We start from the raw sequence: 19,496 nt of genomic DNA on the forward strand, positions 1-19,496 counted from the left end.
AGCCATGTTGACTCTCCCTCAGCAAGGCCTGTTCGTCTATGTGTTTTGAGATCCTATCTTTGATGAGGCATTCCACCATCTTACCCGGTATAGATGTTAGGCTGACCGGCCTATAGTTTCCCGGGTCCCCCCTCTTTCCCTTTTTAAAAATAGGCGTGACATTTGCTATCCTCCAATCTTCTGGTACCGTGGCCGTTTTGAGGGACAAGTTGCATACCTTTGTCAAGAGATCTGCAACTTCATTCTTCAATTCCTTAATAACCCTTGGGTGTATGCCATCAGGGCCCGGTGACTTATTGATCTTTAATTTATCAATGAGGTCTGAAACATCTTCTCTTTTAACCTCTATCTGACTTAACTCCTCGGTTAGGAGGGGCCGTTCGGGCAGCGGTATCTGCCCGAGGTCTTCTGCCGTGAAGACAGATGCAAAGAACTCATTTAATTTCTCTGCCATCTCTAAGTCTCCTTTTATCTCCCCTTTCCCTCCCTCACCATCCAGAGGGCCAACCGCTTCTCTGGCGGGTTTCCTGCTTCTAACATATTTGAAGAAGCTTTTATTATTCCCCTTAATGTTGCTGGCCATGCGTTCCTCATAGTCTCGCTTGGCCTCCCCTATCACCTTCTTACATTTCTTTTGCCACATGTAGCCATCCTCTTCCTTTCTCATTACTCAGTGTTCAGAGCTGAATTGTGGTTTGAATCAGGAACTTCCATAGCGTAGGCCTTGCTCTTATGTTTACTACTTGCCAGTTTTGTTTTTGCTGTTTGAGATAGCCAGTTGACACCTGCAATTTAGAGATCCCTCTCTCTGTTTCTCACTCTTAGATAATGGTCTGAGCAGTGGCATAGCTAGCAGGGGATTGGTCTGTCCCAGGTGCCACCCTCGGGGGAGATGACACCACTAGTGACCAAAATCACAGTTGTTAGGAATAATACCATCATGTCATTACCATTTGATGTGTAATTTACAGCAGAATGCAGTGAAACAAACTGAAGTGAAATATCTCCATTCTAGCAAAAATTATGGCCAAAAAACCAGAAAACAAAAATGTAATTGTCTTATGTAAAAAGTACAATTTTCTTAACTCAAAAATGTACCAATGCGACTGATTGTTTAACGAGCCAATGAGATGTTGTTATGGAACCAATAAGGTGTTAGCAATGTGGTGACCTTAGGAGGGTTGGGTGGGGGGGGCATGAGCACTATCTTAACTCCAGAGCCCAGGTCAACCAGGCAGGCAGACAGACCTGAGCTCCTAGTTGAACTTTGGCCTCTGTGGCTAAGGTTTACTGGGCAGGTAGACATGGGCTCCTGTCCAAACCTGGAGCCCAGATCTACCTACTGGGTAGACCTGTGTTCCCATTCTGACTGGCGCCCAATTTCACTCCCCATCCTGGCAGGTGTTGACAAATTTTGTCATATGAGTGGTGAGAAAAATTTACGGGCCGAAGTGTCAAAATGACCTAGCTATGCCACTGGGTCTGACTGCTGCAGGCTGTGGTAAGTTGAGAGAAATTACTTCAGTTATCCTAAGCAATTATGCTTTCTGAATTTTCTTGGAAGCTGTGAAGACTAGAAACTTATAGAAAAAAGGCAAGCCTGGTAACAGGGTATTTGCATGCTATGTTCAGACATGCTATACTATGTATTTGAGATGCTAGTTAGAAATGCAAGTTTGATTTTTTTTTTTATGTTGACTGTAGGTTCAGATGCAAGTCCACCCTAAATTGTCATCTACTGAAGATGCTCTGCAATACGTTGAAGAGTTGATTCTGCAATTGTTAAACATGCTGTGCCAAGCTCAGCCAAGAAGCTTTCTGGATGTAGAGGTATAATGAAAGTTTGTTAAAGTACATTCTGATTTATCTTCAGGTGTATGTAAATATGTGTGTGTAAAAATGTAGACATCGGTTTTAGCTAGTCTGCTTATATATATTGCAGGAATGCTGCTTTGTCCCAGCCAGGTAGTTTTCAGTGATCCAGAACACTTTCAGTAAATGTTATATGCTTGAATACATGTTGTTTATATACTTACCTGAAGTTCTGGTTTTGTTTCTAAAGGATCGTGTACAAAAGAGTTTTCCCCATCCTATTGATAAGTGGGCAATAGCTGATGCACAGTCTGCAATTGAAAAGAGGAAGCGAAGAAATCCACTATTTCTTCCTGTAGAAAAAATTCACCCACTGTTAAAAGTAAGCATTATGAATACAGTGTATAAAATATTACACGTCGAACCATGTCTGTTTGTCACAATTCCTAAAGAAACTTCATAAAGCAATAACAAAACTATACCTTGATCTTCTTTTCAAGATTCTAGATTGCATAATAGATTCAATATCTAGATTGCATAAGCAGTCTACCACCTTAACTAGAAACTACTTCAACCAGGAGTTCATACATTTTGGGCTATTGTTGGTACCAGCCGAAACTTGTGGTTGCTACATTCCTGCACGTTTACCATGTTAGATGGACCAGGTCTTGTTTGCTGTGATGCTGAGATCCAGAGGTGCTCCAATAGTCTGTGAGGTCAGGAATGATGCTCACCTCCCTGCATGGTAGAGGTCTGGCACTTGTCAGTGTCACAGTGCACTTGGAGTGCCCCAGAAGTGCAGCAGGGGAGTACCCCCCCCCACCATTCAGAAGAGAAACATGAAGGTTTGTTAGAAAAGAGAGTGCTACTTGCTGTAATAAGTGAATTTATGGAATTTGGATATTGCTGATCCTCAGAAGTACAACTAGGCCTAGAAAAATACAGGTTGAGCCTAATTATTCGTGTGAGTTCTGTTCCAAGCACTCACTATAGCAAATCAATTTAAAAAACAAACATTCTTTGCTCCAGTGATTTAAAAACAACCTTGCTGACCTTTGTGATGTAAGACAAGAGTCATTAAATCAGTTCTCCTCCAAGAGCTTACAAAGAGCTGAGAGCTTACACTCAGCCCCTCCTTTCACCAATGTAAAGAGATCACCTTTATTTCACATGCTCCGGGGGGAGGGGGAAGGGAGGGGTCACCTGGAGAGAGAAGGATTGATGGATTGTCAGCCATCTCCTCATTCTTTCTCTCTCATCTCCTCTTTCTCTCTCATTTCTCTCCTCTTTCTCTATTGTTAAAGGACTGTTCAGTTTTTTAAACTGATTTTAAAGGGGTGTATTTTCCCCTTTTCCAGGGATCAGTACATTCCTTCTCATTTGCAGTGGCCATTCATGTTGAGTCATATCCATGTATAAAAAATCCATGTATAAATAGACTGGACCTCTGTTTTGGGTGCCTAGGTGCTAATTTTTACCTCTAAAAATGCCCTCCTTGTCCAGACCAGCACTTACCATTCTGCTGCACTGTGCTTCATTCTTCACTCGATCTGGGCTCTGGACAGTCACTCGATCTGAGCTCTAGTCTAGGCAGTCACGTCTATTGCCCAAAGTTCCAGCAGGCTTTGCAGCAGGATGTCTGAGAAGACGTGACTGCTCAAAGTGTTCCTGTGCCCAGATCTGGTGAAGAACAAAGGGGCAGCGTGGTAAAACAATAAGTGCTGCTCACAGGAGAGGGGTCTTGCCAAACACCAGATCCAACCTGCAGGTTATAGTTTGACAAGAGCTGGCCTAAGTAATAGAAGGTTCCAATATTAGTTTAGGTAGCCAGGCGTCTAGGATCTCAAAAATCTACTTCTTTTGATACTTCAGATACTAGATATCTTTTATACTGTTTTAGGATGAAAAAAGTGCAGACTACAACAACTTTTGTGAAAGTTGATTAACGGAATGTTACAATTCTGTGGTTAACAATATTGATGGTCTTGTAACTCATAAATCAGTGTTTCAGCTGTAGCATGGTTGTTAGTCTTATTAAGCAACTAAAAAAACATGGACCTGCTAAATTATACTAGATTTAGTAAGTTTATTAGTGTTTAGAAACATGCATTTCTTTTTTGGATTTTCATAGGCAAGCATCAAGTTAACTTTTCTTTCTTTCAGGAAGTTCTAGGTTATAAAGTTGATCATCAAGTATCTGTTTACATAGTAGCAGTATTAGAATACATTTCTGCGGATATCTTAAAGTTGGTTGGGAATTATGTACGAAATATAAGACACTTTGAAATTACAAAACAAGACATTAAAGTGGCAATGTGTGCTGATAAGGTAAGTGTATTTTATATTTGCAATTACTAAACAATGTAGCTGTAGTCAAACTAACTATATTTAGTAGGCCAAACATCACCATTTTTACTCAGAAGTCCCTGTGAGTTCAGTGGGGCTCATTACTTAGCATGATTAACTTTTTATCTTGAAGCCTCTGTGTATTATAGGAGATCCTGGCTCTTGCTATAGGGTGTGTGGTCCATTAATCATCCAGCTGTATTGGCCTAGGCCCTGGGAGACAAGTCAAACACTTGCATAATTTGTGCTGAGTTGTATTTTGGCTTCAAAAGCGGTTAGTTTAGGACAATGTTGCTGATAATCAAAGCCACAATTTCCAGCCCCATAAGCCCTCTCTCCAGAGGGCTTTCTGAAACCTGCAGAGGCAGTGTGTGTCAGAATAGCCTTTTTGATCTAAAAAACGCAAAACCGAAAGTGACGTTTTTAAGCCATATGAGGCATTCGGAGACCCAGGGAAGCCCTGGACGTGTGCTGCCTCTGCAGGCTTCAGAAAACCTGCTGGAGGCAACCAGAGCACAGCTCCAGTTGCCTCCAGAGAACTCAGGTGGGGCCAAATCTGACTCCACACAGGTCCCGGGGGACCCACGTTGAGCCAGATCCAAGGATACGGAGCCCCCACCTATGCTGGGGAAGTCACCTATGCTGACTACTGAAAACTTGAGAGAGAGCATTCAAGGTTTGAGGGGACCAACCAAGTATTATGATGCCTTCAACATCTCAAGAAATACCTCATACACAGTGCTGTTCCCAGTAGCCTGAGAGATCAGGTTGCTTCAGACAGCAGCTAGTGGAACTGCCATGCTGAACTGAGCTTATGGACTCCCCTACCCAAGATTCTAATCTGAATATTCTATAATTATGTTCTGAGCAAATTTCAGGTCGTGCATGAGATTAATACCTTTTTATCATTTTAAAATCTTTTGATACTGTTAATTAAAATTAGTGATTACCTAAAGCTATTTTTAGCATTCTCCTGTTGAATTCTTATTTCTCTTGCTGTTTCCTTACACTGGTCCTTCAGGGACTACTTGACGTTTACATACTATCCATCCACAGTGTAATAACATAAGAAAAGCTCTGCTGGATTGGGCCAATGATTCATCTGATCCAGCATCCTGTTTCCCCAAGTGGTTTGCCAGCTGTCTCTAGAGAGCCCACAAGCAGGACAGAAAGGCATACTTCTCTCCCACCATTGCTCCTCTACAACTGGTTTTGGGAAGCATACTGCCTCTAAACCCGGAGGATAGCATGCAGCAATCATGACTAGTAACTATTAATCTATCCTCCATGAGAATGCTCAGGATTCTTGAGTGAATCAGCAAAATTATACCTAAATTCCAATTGTGTGTATTAATAATAATAATAACAGGTATTTATATACCGCCTTTCTTGGTCTTTATTCAAGACTTTATTCAAGGCGGTTTACATAGGCAGGCTTTTATTTAAATCCCTTATTAAATAGGGATTTTTACAATTTGAAAGAAGGTTCTTTCTTTCAAGAACCACTACATTCAAGGTGTTTCGTTCCGATCTGGCTTCACATTCTGGCCTCCATCCTCCCACGCTCAGAGCAGATGGAATGGCTCGGCTTCAGCTTGTCAGCTGCTTCAAGGTCGCATGGTGCCGGTGGCCTCGAACTGGCGACCTTGTGGATGTTATCTTCAGGCAGACGGAGGCTCTACCCTCTAGACTGACCTCCTGCTCAGTATTAGAATACTGAGGCATCTTTGTAATGTGGACTTGAGAATTCTATCTTCCAGTTTTGGTCACTGCATACTACACTGGGTGATTAAACAGTATGGGACGGAGTATAACCATTGCTAGTTCTTCAGAGGCTTTTTTTCTTTATGCCTGATATGATATACCTGTTTCAAGATATAGTTTCTTTTCTAATTTTCAGTTTGGCTTGCAGTGATCTCATTTCCCCAGTGTTCTTAACTTACAAGTGCACATATATATCTCTAAAGTAATTACTCTTCTTTTTTCCACTTTAATTATTTGAACAGGTGTTGATGGATATGTTCCATCAGGATGTAGAGGACATTGGTACACTGACTCTGTCTGATGAAGAACCATCCACTTCAGGAGAACAAACGTACTATGATCTTGTAAAGTCATTCATGGCAGAGGTTCGACAGTTTATAAGGGAGCTAAATCTCATAATAAAAGTTTTTAGAGAGCCTTTTATTGCAAACCCCAAGCTATTTTCAGGTCATGTAAGTATGTTGACTTATTTTCGTGTATACTGCAAGAGTTGTTTGCGTTATGTTGGAATAACCTCTTCTGAATTGAGTACTATGCCATGTTGAGATGTTATTAAGTGTGTGCAAGATGTGAGGGCAGCAGCAAGAGTGCTTTGGCAAACCCTGCCCCCAAGCTAACGCATTCTCACTTACACTGTCTTGAAGCCTACTCTGACAAGTATAGCATTTATCTGCAATGATAAGTGCTGTTCCCAGAAAGAGATTCTCTCTGTGATTGGGAATGCTGGACACCCAACATTCTCCTACTTTGTGTCCGTCTTTTCTCAGAAGGAGGACTGTGCAATTGTGGATGCTGGATCATTGGGCAGTGGGGGAGGGAGAGCTAATCCCCACAGAGCTAATAAAAACATGAATGGCACAGGTCTACAGATTAAGATCGACAGGGAACTAGTTAACAACCACTTAACTGTCCTAAGTGAATTCAAGTCATTTGGACCAGATGAATTTCATCCTAGTACAGTGTTCCTTAACCAGTGGTACTTGAGCTGGTATCTGGTGGTACCCATGGGACTCCCAGACCCTCACTGCTTAGCAGCGGGACCAGCAAAAGCAACATGACAAAGCAGCATTAGGAGGCTCGGTTCAGTGGGCAAACTCCAGTGTGTGCTTTTCGCAGTCTTGAAAAAGACCTCCCTTCTGCCCTTACTTTACCAGTGTTGGTTGCACTGCATTTGGCCTCCCAATCCAATGTACTCACAGAGCATCTGTCAAATCTTAGGGAAATCCTGGAGGACAGAGGAGGTACCACTAGAGCAGCAGTTCCCAAACTCTCTGGGAGTTTGTGACCCACTGTAACTCTTAGTGGGGGGAGAGTGGAATGCAGCGACACGCTTGGGATGATCGCGTCTCTGCCAGGGCTTTCAGGGCATTTTTACACTTACCTGAGCTTACACCGCCCTCCAGGGCAGGGGGGCACAGCAGAGGGCTCCCCAAGCCTTGTAAAATCTAAAAATATAGTAAAATCTAAAAATTTCATGATTGTGAAGCCAGAAGTAGGTTGCAGTTTTTATTTTTAGATTTTACAAGGCTTGAGGACCCCTGTGGAGGCCTCCACAGGGCATCCTGCTCCCCAAAGGCCAGTGTGAGCTCCAGTAAGTGTAAAAATGCCTCTGAAAGCCCTGGCAGCTGCGCAATCATGTTGCTGCATTTCCCCTGCCCTGACCCTTAAAGGGGCACAGACAGAGCTTCTTTGTCTGGGGTGTTTTAGTGCCCCAGTTTGAGAGCCTCTGCGCTAGAGCGCAGAGACTAATGTAGTCCCAATCTTTAAAAAAGATGACCTGGGAAATTACACACCCATTAGTCTGACTACAAAACTTGGGAAGATATTAGAACAAGTTATTAAAAATGCACTCTGCAAACCTTTGGATAACAGCTCTGTGATTAATAGAAGCCAACATGGATTTGTCAAAAACAAATCTTGTCAGGCAAATCTAATCTCTTTTTTCCCCAAACTAAAAACCACCTGATCATTTTGGTATCTCTGAACAAGATACAGGGTTCTTTGCGCCATCTCCAGAAGAATATTGTGGGGAAAAGTACAAACCGAAGCATGCTTCTTTCTGCACGACACACGTCCCTGCAACACTTCTGTCAGTGATCTGCACTCATATCTGGCTACCAAGCATCCTTAGAATTGTCTTCTGCCTTAGAAAACAATCCTTAGAAAAGAAAACATCCTTAGAAAACATCCTTGTCTGCCTTAGAAAACAATAGAAAGAGATAAGAACATATATGAGTGTTCTGGTTCCTATTACAAATGTGTAGCTCATCAGCTGAGAGCAGATAATGACCTGATAATTGAGAGAGCCAAATTATCATGGGGAATTTTTCTTCACTGGAGCTCTTCATGCAGAGACTCAACAAGCACCTGCAAGAGAGAATTTCCTGCTACAGGTAGGGAGTTGGACTGGATGACTTTGTGGGTCCCTTCCAACTCTATGATTATAAAATCATAGGTTCAGTGTTTGTCACTGCAGGCAAGCACTATAATTGTGGGGGTCAGGGCTTTAGGAGTGCATTATGCAGGACAGGATGTGCTGGTGTACTTCTGCTTCCTCCATGTGTTGTGCACATTTCTAATACTAGCTACACAGGTCTCTAGTTTAGGATAAATACCAATGTGCTCAGTATTTTAAAACCAAACCATATTATATGTATACCACTGCATAGGTTTGATACATCAGGTTAATTCAAAATCTGCACTATAGAGCAGAACAGTGACCATTTTCTTTTGTAAGCCAGTTGTTCTTTAGTAATAGGTACATTAAAGCTCATTGTGTGGAATAACCTTACATTCATTTCTTGACTTTTTGTTATCTTCATACATGTATGACTTTTTGCAGTATCGTCTGACTTCTTGCAGTGCTCATTCTTGTTTTGATTGATAACCAATGTATTGCTATTGCTGGCATGGATGATGTACTGTTATTGGTTCTTTCACATTTCTTTATTTTTATTTAAGGCATTTATACCCTGTCTTACTGGTCTGTAGGCAATTTTGCCTATGTAGTTATGTGCCTAATAATAAAACAAATACAGGTTGAGTCTCATTATTCTAATTGAGGGTTCAGTTCCCAGAACTGGAAGTGGATGGCAAAACAATGGCACTAAAGCAAATCAATTTAAAAAACAAATTTCCTTTGTTGGTGATTTTGAAAACAGCCTTGCTGACCTTTGTGATGTTAAGACAGTCATTAGGCAAACAATCCATCAATCAGTCTCTCTCCAGGCAAGTCAAGGACCCCTCCTTTCACCCAGAGCAAAGTGATCTTTCTTTCACATGCTCAGGGGGAAGGGGAGGGTTGCTTTGCCTTGGAGTGAAACTGGAGAGAGAATGATTGGTAGACGCCTGCCCTCCTTCTCATTAACAAGGCTAACTAGGCTATTGTTAAAGGACTGACTGTGATTTTAAAGGGATGCATTTTTCCCCTTCTCCAGGGATCAGCACATCCTTCTTTTTTGCACTGGCCATTCCTGTTGAGTCAAATCCGTGTAGAAAAAATCAGTGTATAACAAGGTTGGACCTGTATTAAAAAGCAGAAAAAACTTTTGAGTTCCCCTCAAAAAACTGCAGCAGTCTTATTCAACCACCATAATCCAGCTGACCATAACCCCTTTTCCAAAGCTGAACAAAAAAGCAAAATCTTTATGCAACATCTGGTTTAATGTCTTAATTCTAATTTCCAGTTCCTGTTTATCAACTTATTTATTTTTGTAGGATGTAGAAAATATATTCAGTCGAATATCCGATATTCATGAACTTAGTGTGAAGTTGTTGGGCCACATTGAAGATACAGTAGAAATGACAGATGAAGGCAGTCCCCACCCTTTAGTAGGAAGCTGTTTTGAAGATTTGGCAGAGGTAAGTGGTTCTGTGTCTTTCTAATAGATACTGAGTGAATCATGCAGACCCTTGGTATCAGTGGAGGATCTACATAAGAACAACCCCACTGGATCAGGCCTTAGGCCCATCTAGTCCAGTTTCCTGTATCTCACAGTGGCCCCACCAAATTCTGTTCCAGGAATCCCATGGATACTAAATTCCGTGGATAATGAAATTCGGGGGGTGGGGGTGGGCAGCAAACAGGATGTGCCATACAGTTACCTTCCTCAGAATGCCTCCCTGTGCCTTAGAAGGCCTCCTGGACACAACTGGAATACACAATGTGTGACCTTCCCATGCATCAGGACACCTCCTGGACACAACCAGAAGCCATTTCTGGTCGTGTCTGGGAGGTCCTCTGAGGCCCTACCTCAGATGGGTTTTCTGAAGTAGGCTTGGCACCCACAGATATTTAAATCCCCAGGTGCCAAGCCCATAGATAAGGAGGGCTCACTGAATATACCCGTATTGCTAAGGCCAGTCCACTCAGTGGCAGGGTAAAGCAGCGGATGGCACATCCGGGGAGAGTGGTGAACTGGAGTGTATGTGCCCTGGACCTGCCCACTACCAAACCCAGTCAGCAGCTCATCTGGCCTCAGGCTAATTTGCCCCGCTCTTCCAGAACATTCTTCAGACTCTGAAGAACCATTGGGAAGGGGGAAGATGGTTGTGCTTAAAGTTTCTTCTGGTTCCTGGCTAGCTAGTTTCAGTTGCTATCATCCTTTTTCAATCAGTCTTCAGAAGCTGGAGAGCAATCCAGTCTTGGGGTTGTTCTGCTCTGAATGGGATTGCACTCCCTCTGAAGGAGCAGTCCCACAGTTTAGGGGTTCTCCTGGATGCAAAACTGCTCCTGGATTTCCAAGCTGGTGGTTGTGGTGAAGGAAACTTTTGCTCATCTTTGTCTGATCCAAGAGCTGCAACCATACCTGTACTGGTCAGACTTGGCCACGGTGACCCATGCTCTAGTGACATCTAGATTAGTTTACATGGGACTGGCTTTGAAGACTGTCTGGAAACTGTAGTTAGTGCAGAATGTGTCTGCCTGTATGGTTGTGGGGACTCATTGGTTTGCTGAAGTGTAGCTTCAGTAGCTACACTGGCTGCCAGTTTGTTTCCAGGCACAATTCAAGATGCTAGTTTTAACTTTAACCCTTTACAGCTTGTGGCCAGAATATTTGAGGGGCTGTCTCCTTCCATATAATCCGACCCATCCTCTGAGGTCATCGGAGGGGCCCTCTTAACCGGGCAGCCATGGTGATGGTGAGGAAGATGACAGTGAGGGCCTTCTCAGTGGTGGCTTTTTGTGGAATTCCCTTCCCCTACAATTAAGAATGGCTGCCTCCTTGGAGACCTTTTTGCGAGGCCTTAAGACCTTTTTATGCAGGTTGATGATTGACCACTGTAATTTTGCATGATGTTTGAAACTGCATTGCAGGTCATTTACCTGTTCTGTAATTCTTTATGTAGGAGCTAGCATTTGATCCTTATGAATCATACACTCAAGATATTTTACGGACTGGTTTTCATGACCATTTTCTTAGCCAGTTATCAAAGCCTGGGGCAGCATTCTATTTACAGGTATGTCTATTTTATGTTTTTAATCTTGCCCTTCCTGACTGAAAGGCAGGGTAGAAATTAATTAAGCTAATGGACCTGGCAAGTGTTGTTGCAGTACACTGGGCTCTCCAAATTATGGATGGCTGCATCAGCACTTTTGCACAGGGGCAGTTTGTCCTTTGGTGGTGCTTTTGCCCAGGCATGGTAGCGCTGGGCCAGCAAGAGTTGTATGTTTTGAGCTACATAAAGATCCTGGAACCTGTCCAGTATGTATGTAGGGAACTTGCAAGTGTACACTTGTTAGTAAGACAAACAAGTTTTGTTTTTTTTCAATTTCCAGTCAATAGGAGATGGTTTTAAAGAAGCTGTTCAGTATGTTTTACCAAGACTCCTTCTGGTTCCTGTTTACCATTGTCTTCACTATTTTGAACTTTTAAAGGTAAGGGAATTGTTTCACCAAATATTTAAAAAAATTTATCACTTCAGATTTGAAGAAATGGTCAGTGAAAGTTTGTTACTAGGAATAGGCAGTGGGTAATCCTGCAAGAAAAGAAAAGCTACTTGCTTTTCTTGTGTTTCAGCTTGTGTGTATGCATGACTTGTGTGAACAGGGAAATGCAGACAGTCAACACATCAAATCATAAGCTTTGTTTCAAAATCTGTGGCTGGCATCTAGAGAGGCATATGTGTTGAGCACTTGCATTTCCTCAGAGGAAGAACCAGTTGTTCATCTGACAGCAGTCCCTCATGTCTCACAGAGTCTTGCTTTAGCAAGGTTCCCTGACCTTTTGGGGGCTTCACCTGGAGCACATCTCCAGTGTATACAGAATGGTGGTTTGAATCCCAGTTATTAAGTTAACCAAAAACAAAAAGATTTTTGAATGTTTTTTAGAATTCTACTACACATTTTCTGCCACCATAAAGATAAACAAATGTAAGCACACATTGGCTCACATTTTCTTCCTGACTCTCAGACTTCCTGAATTCCATAATAAGTTGTAATTTGCATGAAAAGGTATACTTCTCATAGTTCTAAGCATAGGTTATACAAATTATAATTTTGTGCATTTGCAGTTACCCTACTTAGTCATTAGATGGAGTTGGAATACAATATACAACACTACTGATTTAAAGAGAGGCAGTTATGCAGAAGTGAGTAATCTAGTTTTGTGGTTCAGTCTTAATGTGTGAGATGGCTATATGAGTCTTTTCAATACATGTATGCCACAAAAAATAGGCAGTGGGGACCACAATTTCATTCTCAGCTAACTCATTGTAAAACATTTTTTTCTAAAGCACTCAAAATGTTTCATATACAGTATCTCTCACTAATTTTCAATATATTTGTAAAGAAGGCCAGTGTTTCTGTCCCCATGTTTTAGATGAGAGGACCCCAAGTCTTAAGACAGTGGCTTTCCTAAGACTTGTCAATGAGTTGATTGTCTTTTTTTCCTTTTTTATTTTTTAAAATTTATTATTTTAAGCATCAAGTACAACATTTTGTAATTAGAACAAAAGGAATCTATTTAAGATGACCATATAAATAGGTTCTTCATTTTCCACATTACTCTTTTTTCCAAGTTCAAAAGACATTGGCGCTCCAGCAAAAAACACTAATCACTGACTGAAGACCCATTTTTCCCATAAACCCAAAAGACTTCCCAAAAACATTCAGGAGGACAGGAGGTTTATTACGTATTAACATATCTAAGAACTCAAGTTCAAAGTGAACGGAAATGCCTTGATCTCCCGAGGCAACAATTTTGTGGGGTACAAATGCCATCTATGAACTACCTTTAAAACCATTTCTTTCTTTCTAGCTGATATTGATTTATAGGGTTATTTGGTCCATATTCCCATCCATTCTTCCTCTATCAGTATTCAAATTTTTCCCCCAAGTTATTTTAACTCCCATACCCTTTCCATATTCTCTCTCAATAATATTTCTATATATTAATGAAGTTAATCCTTTTCTATTATGTTTATTTTCTTCTATACAATATTGTTCAAATTCTGTTAATGGTCTCATAGAGCCAAATTCTTTATATAGTTGCATCACAAAACTCCTTACTTGTTTTATTTGTAGCCAATTAGTTCTTATTTGACTTGTATATATTAACTATACCAATTTCTCCATCTTCCTCCATCTCAACTCAATCAGGAGTGTCTTCTATCTGTATAAAGTTGGTAATTTGATTTAACTGGAAAGCTTCATAATATTTTTCCTATTGTGGAACTGGAAACCCTAACCCTCCTTTTGCACTTTGACCATATTTAACACTCTTTATAAGCCTTATTTTCTTCCCTGTTCCTGCAATAAACTTCTCCACATTTTTTTGCCATACTTTTATTTTTTTAATATCTGGTTGTAAAGGTATAGAAATAGGAATAAAAATTTTGGTAGAAGATATGCTTTAATTAATGCTACTCTACCTAACATCAATAAGTTTAATCCAGGTCTTCATTTTCACCTTTATAAATTGAAATAGTTGTTTATAATTTCTAAATATTAATTGATTTACATTTTTTGTTACCCATATTCACAAATATTTAAAACTTGAATAACATGAGTCAAATTGAGACATTTTTTCAGTTTCTTTTTGTTCTACTATAGTCATATTTAAACATAACAACTTAGATTTTTGATAATCAGTTTTTAAGTCTGTATAATAATGAAAGTCTTCCAGTATTTGTTTCAATGAATTTATGCTTTTTAATGGGTCTTCCAAAATGCAAGCATACCGTCACCATACAGATTTATTTTATGATGCCTGTTTTTAAACATTAGTCCTTTAATATTTTCACTTTTTCTTATTTCTGCTGCAAGCGGCTCAGTTGTTGTTGCAAACATTATTGGGGATAAAGGGTCACCTTGATTTGTCCCTCTAAAAAGAGTAAATTTATCTGATTCTATACCATTAATAAGTACTGTGGCCCCTGCCCCTATGAATAATTTTTTTAACGTTTTAATGAAATTTTCACCCATATTCATTTTTTCTTAATAAATCAAACATATACCGCCATTCTACATGATCAAAAGCTTTAAGTGCATCTAGCGAAAGTATTGCTAATTTCTGAGTTTTTTATTAGCTTTATGTATTACGTTCAAAACTCTACGAATTTGGTTGGCAACCTTCAGTCTCGAAAGACTATGGTATCGCGCTCTGGAAGGTGGTTCTGGCACAGCGTCTAGTGTGGCTAAAAAGGCCAATCCGGGAGTGACAATCCCTTCCACACTGGGAGCAAGTGCAGTCTGTCCCTGGTCTGTCTCCCTGGCTATGGGCCTTCCTTCTTTGCCTCTTAGCCTCAGACTGTTGGCAAAGTGTCTCTTCAAACTGGGAAAGGCCATGCTGCACAGCCTGCCTCCAGGCGGGCCGCTCAGAGGCCAGGGTTTCCCACTTGTTGAGGTCCATCCCTAAGGCCTTCAGATCCCTCTTGCAGATGTACTTGTATCGCAGCTGTGGTCTACCTGTAGGGCGCTTTCCTTGCACGAGTTCTCCATAGAGGAGATCCTTTGGGATCCGGCCATCATCCATTCTCACGACATGACCGAGCCAACGCAGGCGTCTCTGTTTCAGCAGTGAATACATGCTAGGGATTCCAGCACGTTCCAGGACTGTGTTGTTTGGAACTTTGTCCTGCCAGGTGATGCCGAGGATGCGTCGGAGGCAGCGCATGTGGAAAGCGCTCAGTTTCCTCTCCTGTTGTGAGCAAAGAGTCCATGACTCGCTGCAGTACAGAAGTGTACTCAGGACGCAAGCTCTGTAGACCTGAATCTTGGTATGTTCCGTCAGCTTCTTGTTGGACCAGACTCTCTTTGTGAGTCTGGAAAACGTGGTAGCTGCTTTACCGATGCGCTTGTTTAGCTCGGTATCGAGAGAAAGAGTGTCGGAGATCGTTGAGCCAAGGTACACAAAGTCATGGACAACCTCCAGTTCATGCGTAGAGATTGTAATGCAGGGAGGTGAGTCCACATCCTGAACCATGACCTGTGTTTTCTTCAGGCTGATTGTCAGTCCAAAATCTTGGCAGGCCTTGCTAAAATGATCCATGAGCTGCTGGAGATCTTTGGCAGAGTGGGTAGTGACAGCTGCATCGTCGGCAAAGAGGAAGTCACGCAGACATTTCAGCTGGACTTTGGATTTTGCTCTCAGTCTGGAGAGGTTGAAGAGCTTTCCGTCTGATCTGGTCCGGAGATAGATGCCTTCTGTTGCAGTTCCAAAGGCCTGCTTCAGCAGGACAGCGAAGAAAATCCCAAACAAGGTTGGTGCAAGAACACAGCCCTGCTTCACTCCGCTTCGGATGTCAAAAGGGTCTGATGTGGAGCCATCGAAGACAACAGTGCCCTTCATGTCCTTGTGGAAAGATCTGATGATGCTGAGGAGCCTGGGTGGACATCCGATCTTGGGGAGAATCTTGAAGAGGCCGTCTCTGCTGACCAGGTCGAAAGCCTTTGTGAGATCTATGAGGGCTATAAAGAGTGGCTGTTGTTGTTCCCTGCATTTCTCCTGCAGTTGTCTAAGGGAGAATACCATATCAGTGGTGGACCTGTTGGCTCGGAATCCACACTGCGATTCTGGATAGACGCTCTCTGCAAGTACCTGGAGCCTCTTTAGTACAACTCGGGCAAATAGCTTTCCTACAGTGCTAAGGAGAGAGATGCCGCGGTAGTTGTTGCAGTCACCCCTGTCACCTTTGTTCTTGTACAGCGTGATGATGTTTGCATCCCTCATGTCTTGAGGTACTCCACCTTCTCTCCAGCAGAGACAGAGGATTTCATGCAGCTCAGTGACGATGATGTCTTTGCAGCATTTCAGGACTTCAGCAGGGATGCTGTCTTTTCCAGGTGCCTTGCCAAAGGCAAGGGAGTCCAGGGCCACGTGAAGTTCTTCTAGGGTTGGTTCACTGTCAAGCTCTTCCAGCACAGGCAGGCACTCAATGTTGTTCAGTGCTTCTTCGGTGACTACATTTTCTCTGGAATATAGCTCAGAGTAGTGCTGCACCCAGCGTTCCATCTGCTGCGCCCAATCCTGGATGACCTCGCCTGTGGCAGACTTCAGAGGGGCAATTTTCCTCTGTGTTGGACCTAGGGCCTGCTTGATACCGTCATACATTCCCTTGATGTTGCCCGTGTCAGCTGCTATCTGTATCTCGGAACAGAGCTGGAGCCAGTAGTCGTTAGCACATCTCCTGGCAGTCTGTTGGACTTTGCTGCGAGCAGTTCGGAGGACCTGCAGGTTGCGCTCACTGGGACAGGCCTTGTATGCTGCTTGAGCTCTCTTCTTTTCCTCAATGACTGGTGTCAACTCCGCAGAGTGGGCTTCAAACCAGCCTGCCGCCTTGTTGGTCTTCTTGCCGAATATGGACAAGGCGGTGTTGTAAACGGCATTCTTGAAATGTTCTCATCTGTTGGATGCGTTATCATCAAGATCACACGCAGTTATCATGGTGCTGCCTGCGACACTGACCACTCCCTGGTGCAGCAGAGTGAAACTGCGAACAAAGCGACTGTATCACATGAAAAAGGAAGGAAGACCTCGCATTGATACCAGCAAGACCCGGGATCAGAGAAAAGTGGAGGAATTTGCACAAGCGCTTGAGGAATCTCTTCCAGGCCCAGCCGACGCAAACGCATCCAACTCTACGAATAGCATCCTTCATTTGTCTTCCTGGCATAAATCCATATTGATCTGTATAGATATAATTAGTAATAAAGCTATTTAGTCTTTGTGCGGATGTTGATGAAAAAATCTTTTGATCCTGATTTTGCAATGTGATTGGTCTATACGATGATGGGAGCATTGGCTCTTTTTCTAGTTTTAATATGGCTATAATTCTAGCTGTCCTCCAAGACTCTGGTATTTCTCCACCTTTCAAAATTGAGTTAAATAGTTTTAGGTGTTCTATAACATCCTCTTCCCAAATTTTATAAAAATCTGCTGTGAACCCATTGCAGCCTGGTGTTTTTCCTTTTTTAAGTTTTTTTATGACTGATTTTATTTCCATTATTATTATTGGAGAATTAAGTTGTTCTTTATGTTTTTCTAAAATTTGATTAACTGTTAGTGAGTTTACAAATTTTTTAGTGTTTCTATCTGATGTTATTTCTGTTTCATACAAATTCTTACTGTATTCCATAAATGTAGTTACTATTTGTTGTTGTGAATTTACTACTATGCCCTCTTTCGTTTTCACAGACACAATTGCCCTTTTAATTGCTTTCCTTTTAATTGCTTTCCTTCCTCATTACTTTGAGCTGTGCCATGTGGGTTCCAGTGAGAGGCCAGGAGCAGTTCTCCTGAGCAGAACCTTCCCCTCCCTGCCCTGTCTTCTAACAAACATGTTTTAAATTGTCAATACCATTATTTCAACTTTTTAAACTTATTTCAATTATTAATGTCCTCCTCACTTACTAGTCCATCTACTAATAAATTATTAGACTCACTTTAAAGTGTTAATCATTTAAGTTTCTAGTCCATCTACTAATTCAGTTAATACTTAAATTCTTAACTCTATCTTATTCTTCACAATCCCTCTTAATAATCTCATCCCAATTCTGCTATAATTGGCTCTTATCTTTTTATGTCCTTCTACTTGGCATATAGCCCAAAAACACAGGTGTTCAGTTACTCTGGGAAAGTTCAACAAAGTCTATCTTATCAGAGTTTTTTTCTTTCAACTCTGCTCCACTGTCGTCCATGTTCCTCTTGCAGGTTTCTTTCCCTTCCTTTTTCCAGGAGTTGTATCTTCATTTCTTTGAAAAAATCCTTTAACTGTATTTCTTCCATCATAACTCCTGTGTTATGTCCACACCAGACAATCAGTTTGAACGGAAAGCCCCAAGTGTAATTTATGTTTTGTTTCCGAAGCTCTTCTGTGTACACTTTCTACTCTCTCTGTTTCTGAATTGTCTCTGAAGCCAGATCCTGATATATCTCTACTTCCACTCCTTCTTATATTAACTTATTTCCACTCCTTAAAACACGGTAAACAGCCACCTTTGTTGTATAGAAATCAAATCTTACAATTATATCCCTGCACCAATTCTTATTTCTCCTTCCACCAACTCTGTGAACACATTCCAACTGCTTTTCTGTTATCTGCAGGTCAGGGTAGACATCTTTAAACCATCTTGTAATTATGTCCTTTAACTCTTCTCTCCTTTCTCCCTCCTTGAAGTTTCTCAGTTGTAAATTCTGATGATGGCCGCCTTATCTCTCAGTCTTTTTAATTCATTTTCCATCATATCAGTCTTCTCCTGCTGTTTTTGCACCATTTCAAATGCTTCATTGGCTATCTGTTCAGCGTTTTCAATATTAGCTTCCACATTCGAAAGCGTTGCTCTTATTGGAGCAATAATAGCTGCCTTGTCCATTAGTAAATCCTTTCTTAATTGCTATAACAGCAGTTTCATATCTCCACATTGGTGAACAGCTATTTTATCCTTCTTCATTATTTTCTGCTCCTTCCCTTTCATTTTAAATAATAATAATACAGGTATTTATATACCGCCTTTCTTGGTCATCAGATTTCTCCTCAGACTTTATTCAAGGCAGTTTACAAAAGCAGGCTGTTCTAAATTCCTGTAGGGATTTTTACAATTGAAGAAAGGTTCTATCTTTCAAGAACCACAACATTTCAGATGGATCTTTCTGACCTGGTATCACATTCTGGCCTCCAGTTTCCTGACAAGCAGCTCCTTCATCTCTCACATGGAGGGCAGCCAAGATGCTTTTTCACTCACACCAAAGAGCAGGTGGAATAACTCGGCTCGGCTTGTCAGCTGCTTCAAGGTCTCACCATTCACGGTGCCGGTGGCCTCAAACTGGCGTCCTGCAGATGTTATCTTCAGGCAAATGGAGGCTCTACCCTCTAAACCAGACCTCATGCCCGGCTTTATCGCTTACCGGCTTTATCGCTGGTAGAATCTTCCAGGGAGGACTCCGCAGATTCAGCTTGCTCCCATTCTTCTGAAGAGCATTCCAGTCTTTTTGTTTTTGGTATCCTCTTTCACCTATTCATAGTTACACTCTTCCAGAGTTGTTGTTAATCTTTGTATGTAGGTTCACATTTAATTATTCCATAATAGGCAGGGTCGGAGTGGAGCTGGTCTTCTATGCTGCCATCTTCTTTGC

General features: G+C 41.7%; 1 protein-coding gene across 2 annotated transcripts in view; it reads left to right on the forward strand.

Moving 5' to 3' along the window:
* Positions 1-19,496, forward strand: part of SOS1 (SOS Ras/Rac guanine nucleotide exchange factor 1) — a 66,399-nt gene that overhangs the window by 11,538 nt on the left and 35,365 nt on the right. For both annotated transcript variants that reach the window (XM_066625307.1, XM_066625315.1), the window contains exons 2-8: positions 1,705-1,830; positions 2,063-2,194; positions 3,976-4,140; positions 6,165-6,374; positions 9,640-9,783; positions 11,272-11,382; positions 11,702-11,800. In XM_066625307.1, coding sequence (XP_066481404.1) covers positions 1,705-1,830; positions 2,063-2,194; positions 3,976-4,140; positions 6,165-6,374; positions 9,640-9,783; positions 11,272-11,382; positions 11,702-11,800 — 987 coding nt within the window. The remainder of the gene's footprint in view (positions 1-1,704; positions 1,831-2,062; positions 2,195-3,975; positions 4,141-6,164; positions 6,375-9,639; positions 9,784-11,271; positions 11,383-11,701; positions 11,801-19,496) is intronic.

This window comes from Tiliqua scincoides, chromosome 1, assembly GCF_035046505.1.
Source record: "Tiliqua scincoides isolate rTilSci1 chromosome 1, rTilSci1.hap2, whole genome shotgun sequence".
NCBI classification, from domain to species: domain Eukaryota; kingdom Metazoa; phylum Chordata; class Lepidosauria; order Squamata; family Scincidae; genus Tiliqua; species Tiliqua scincoides.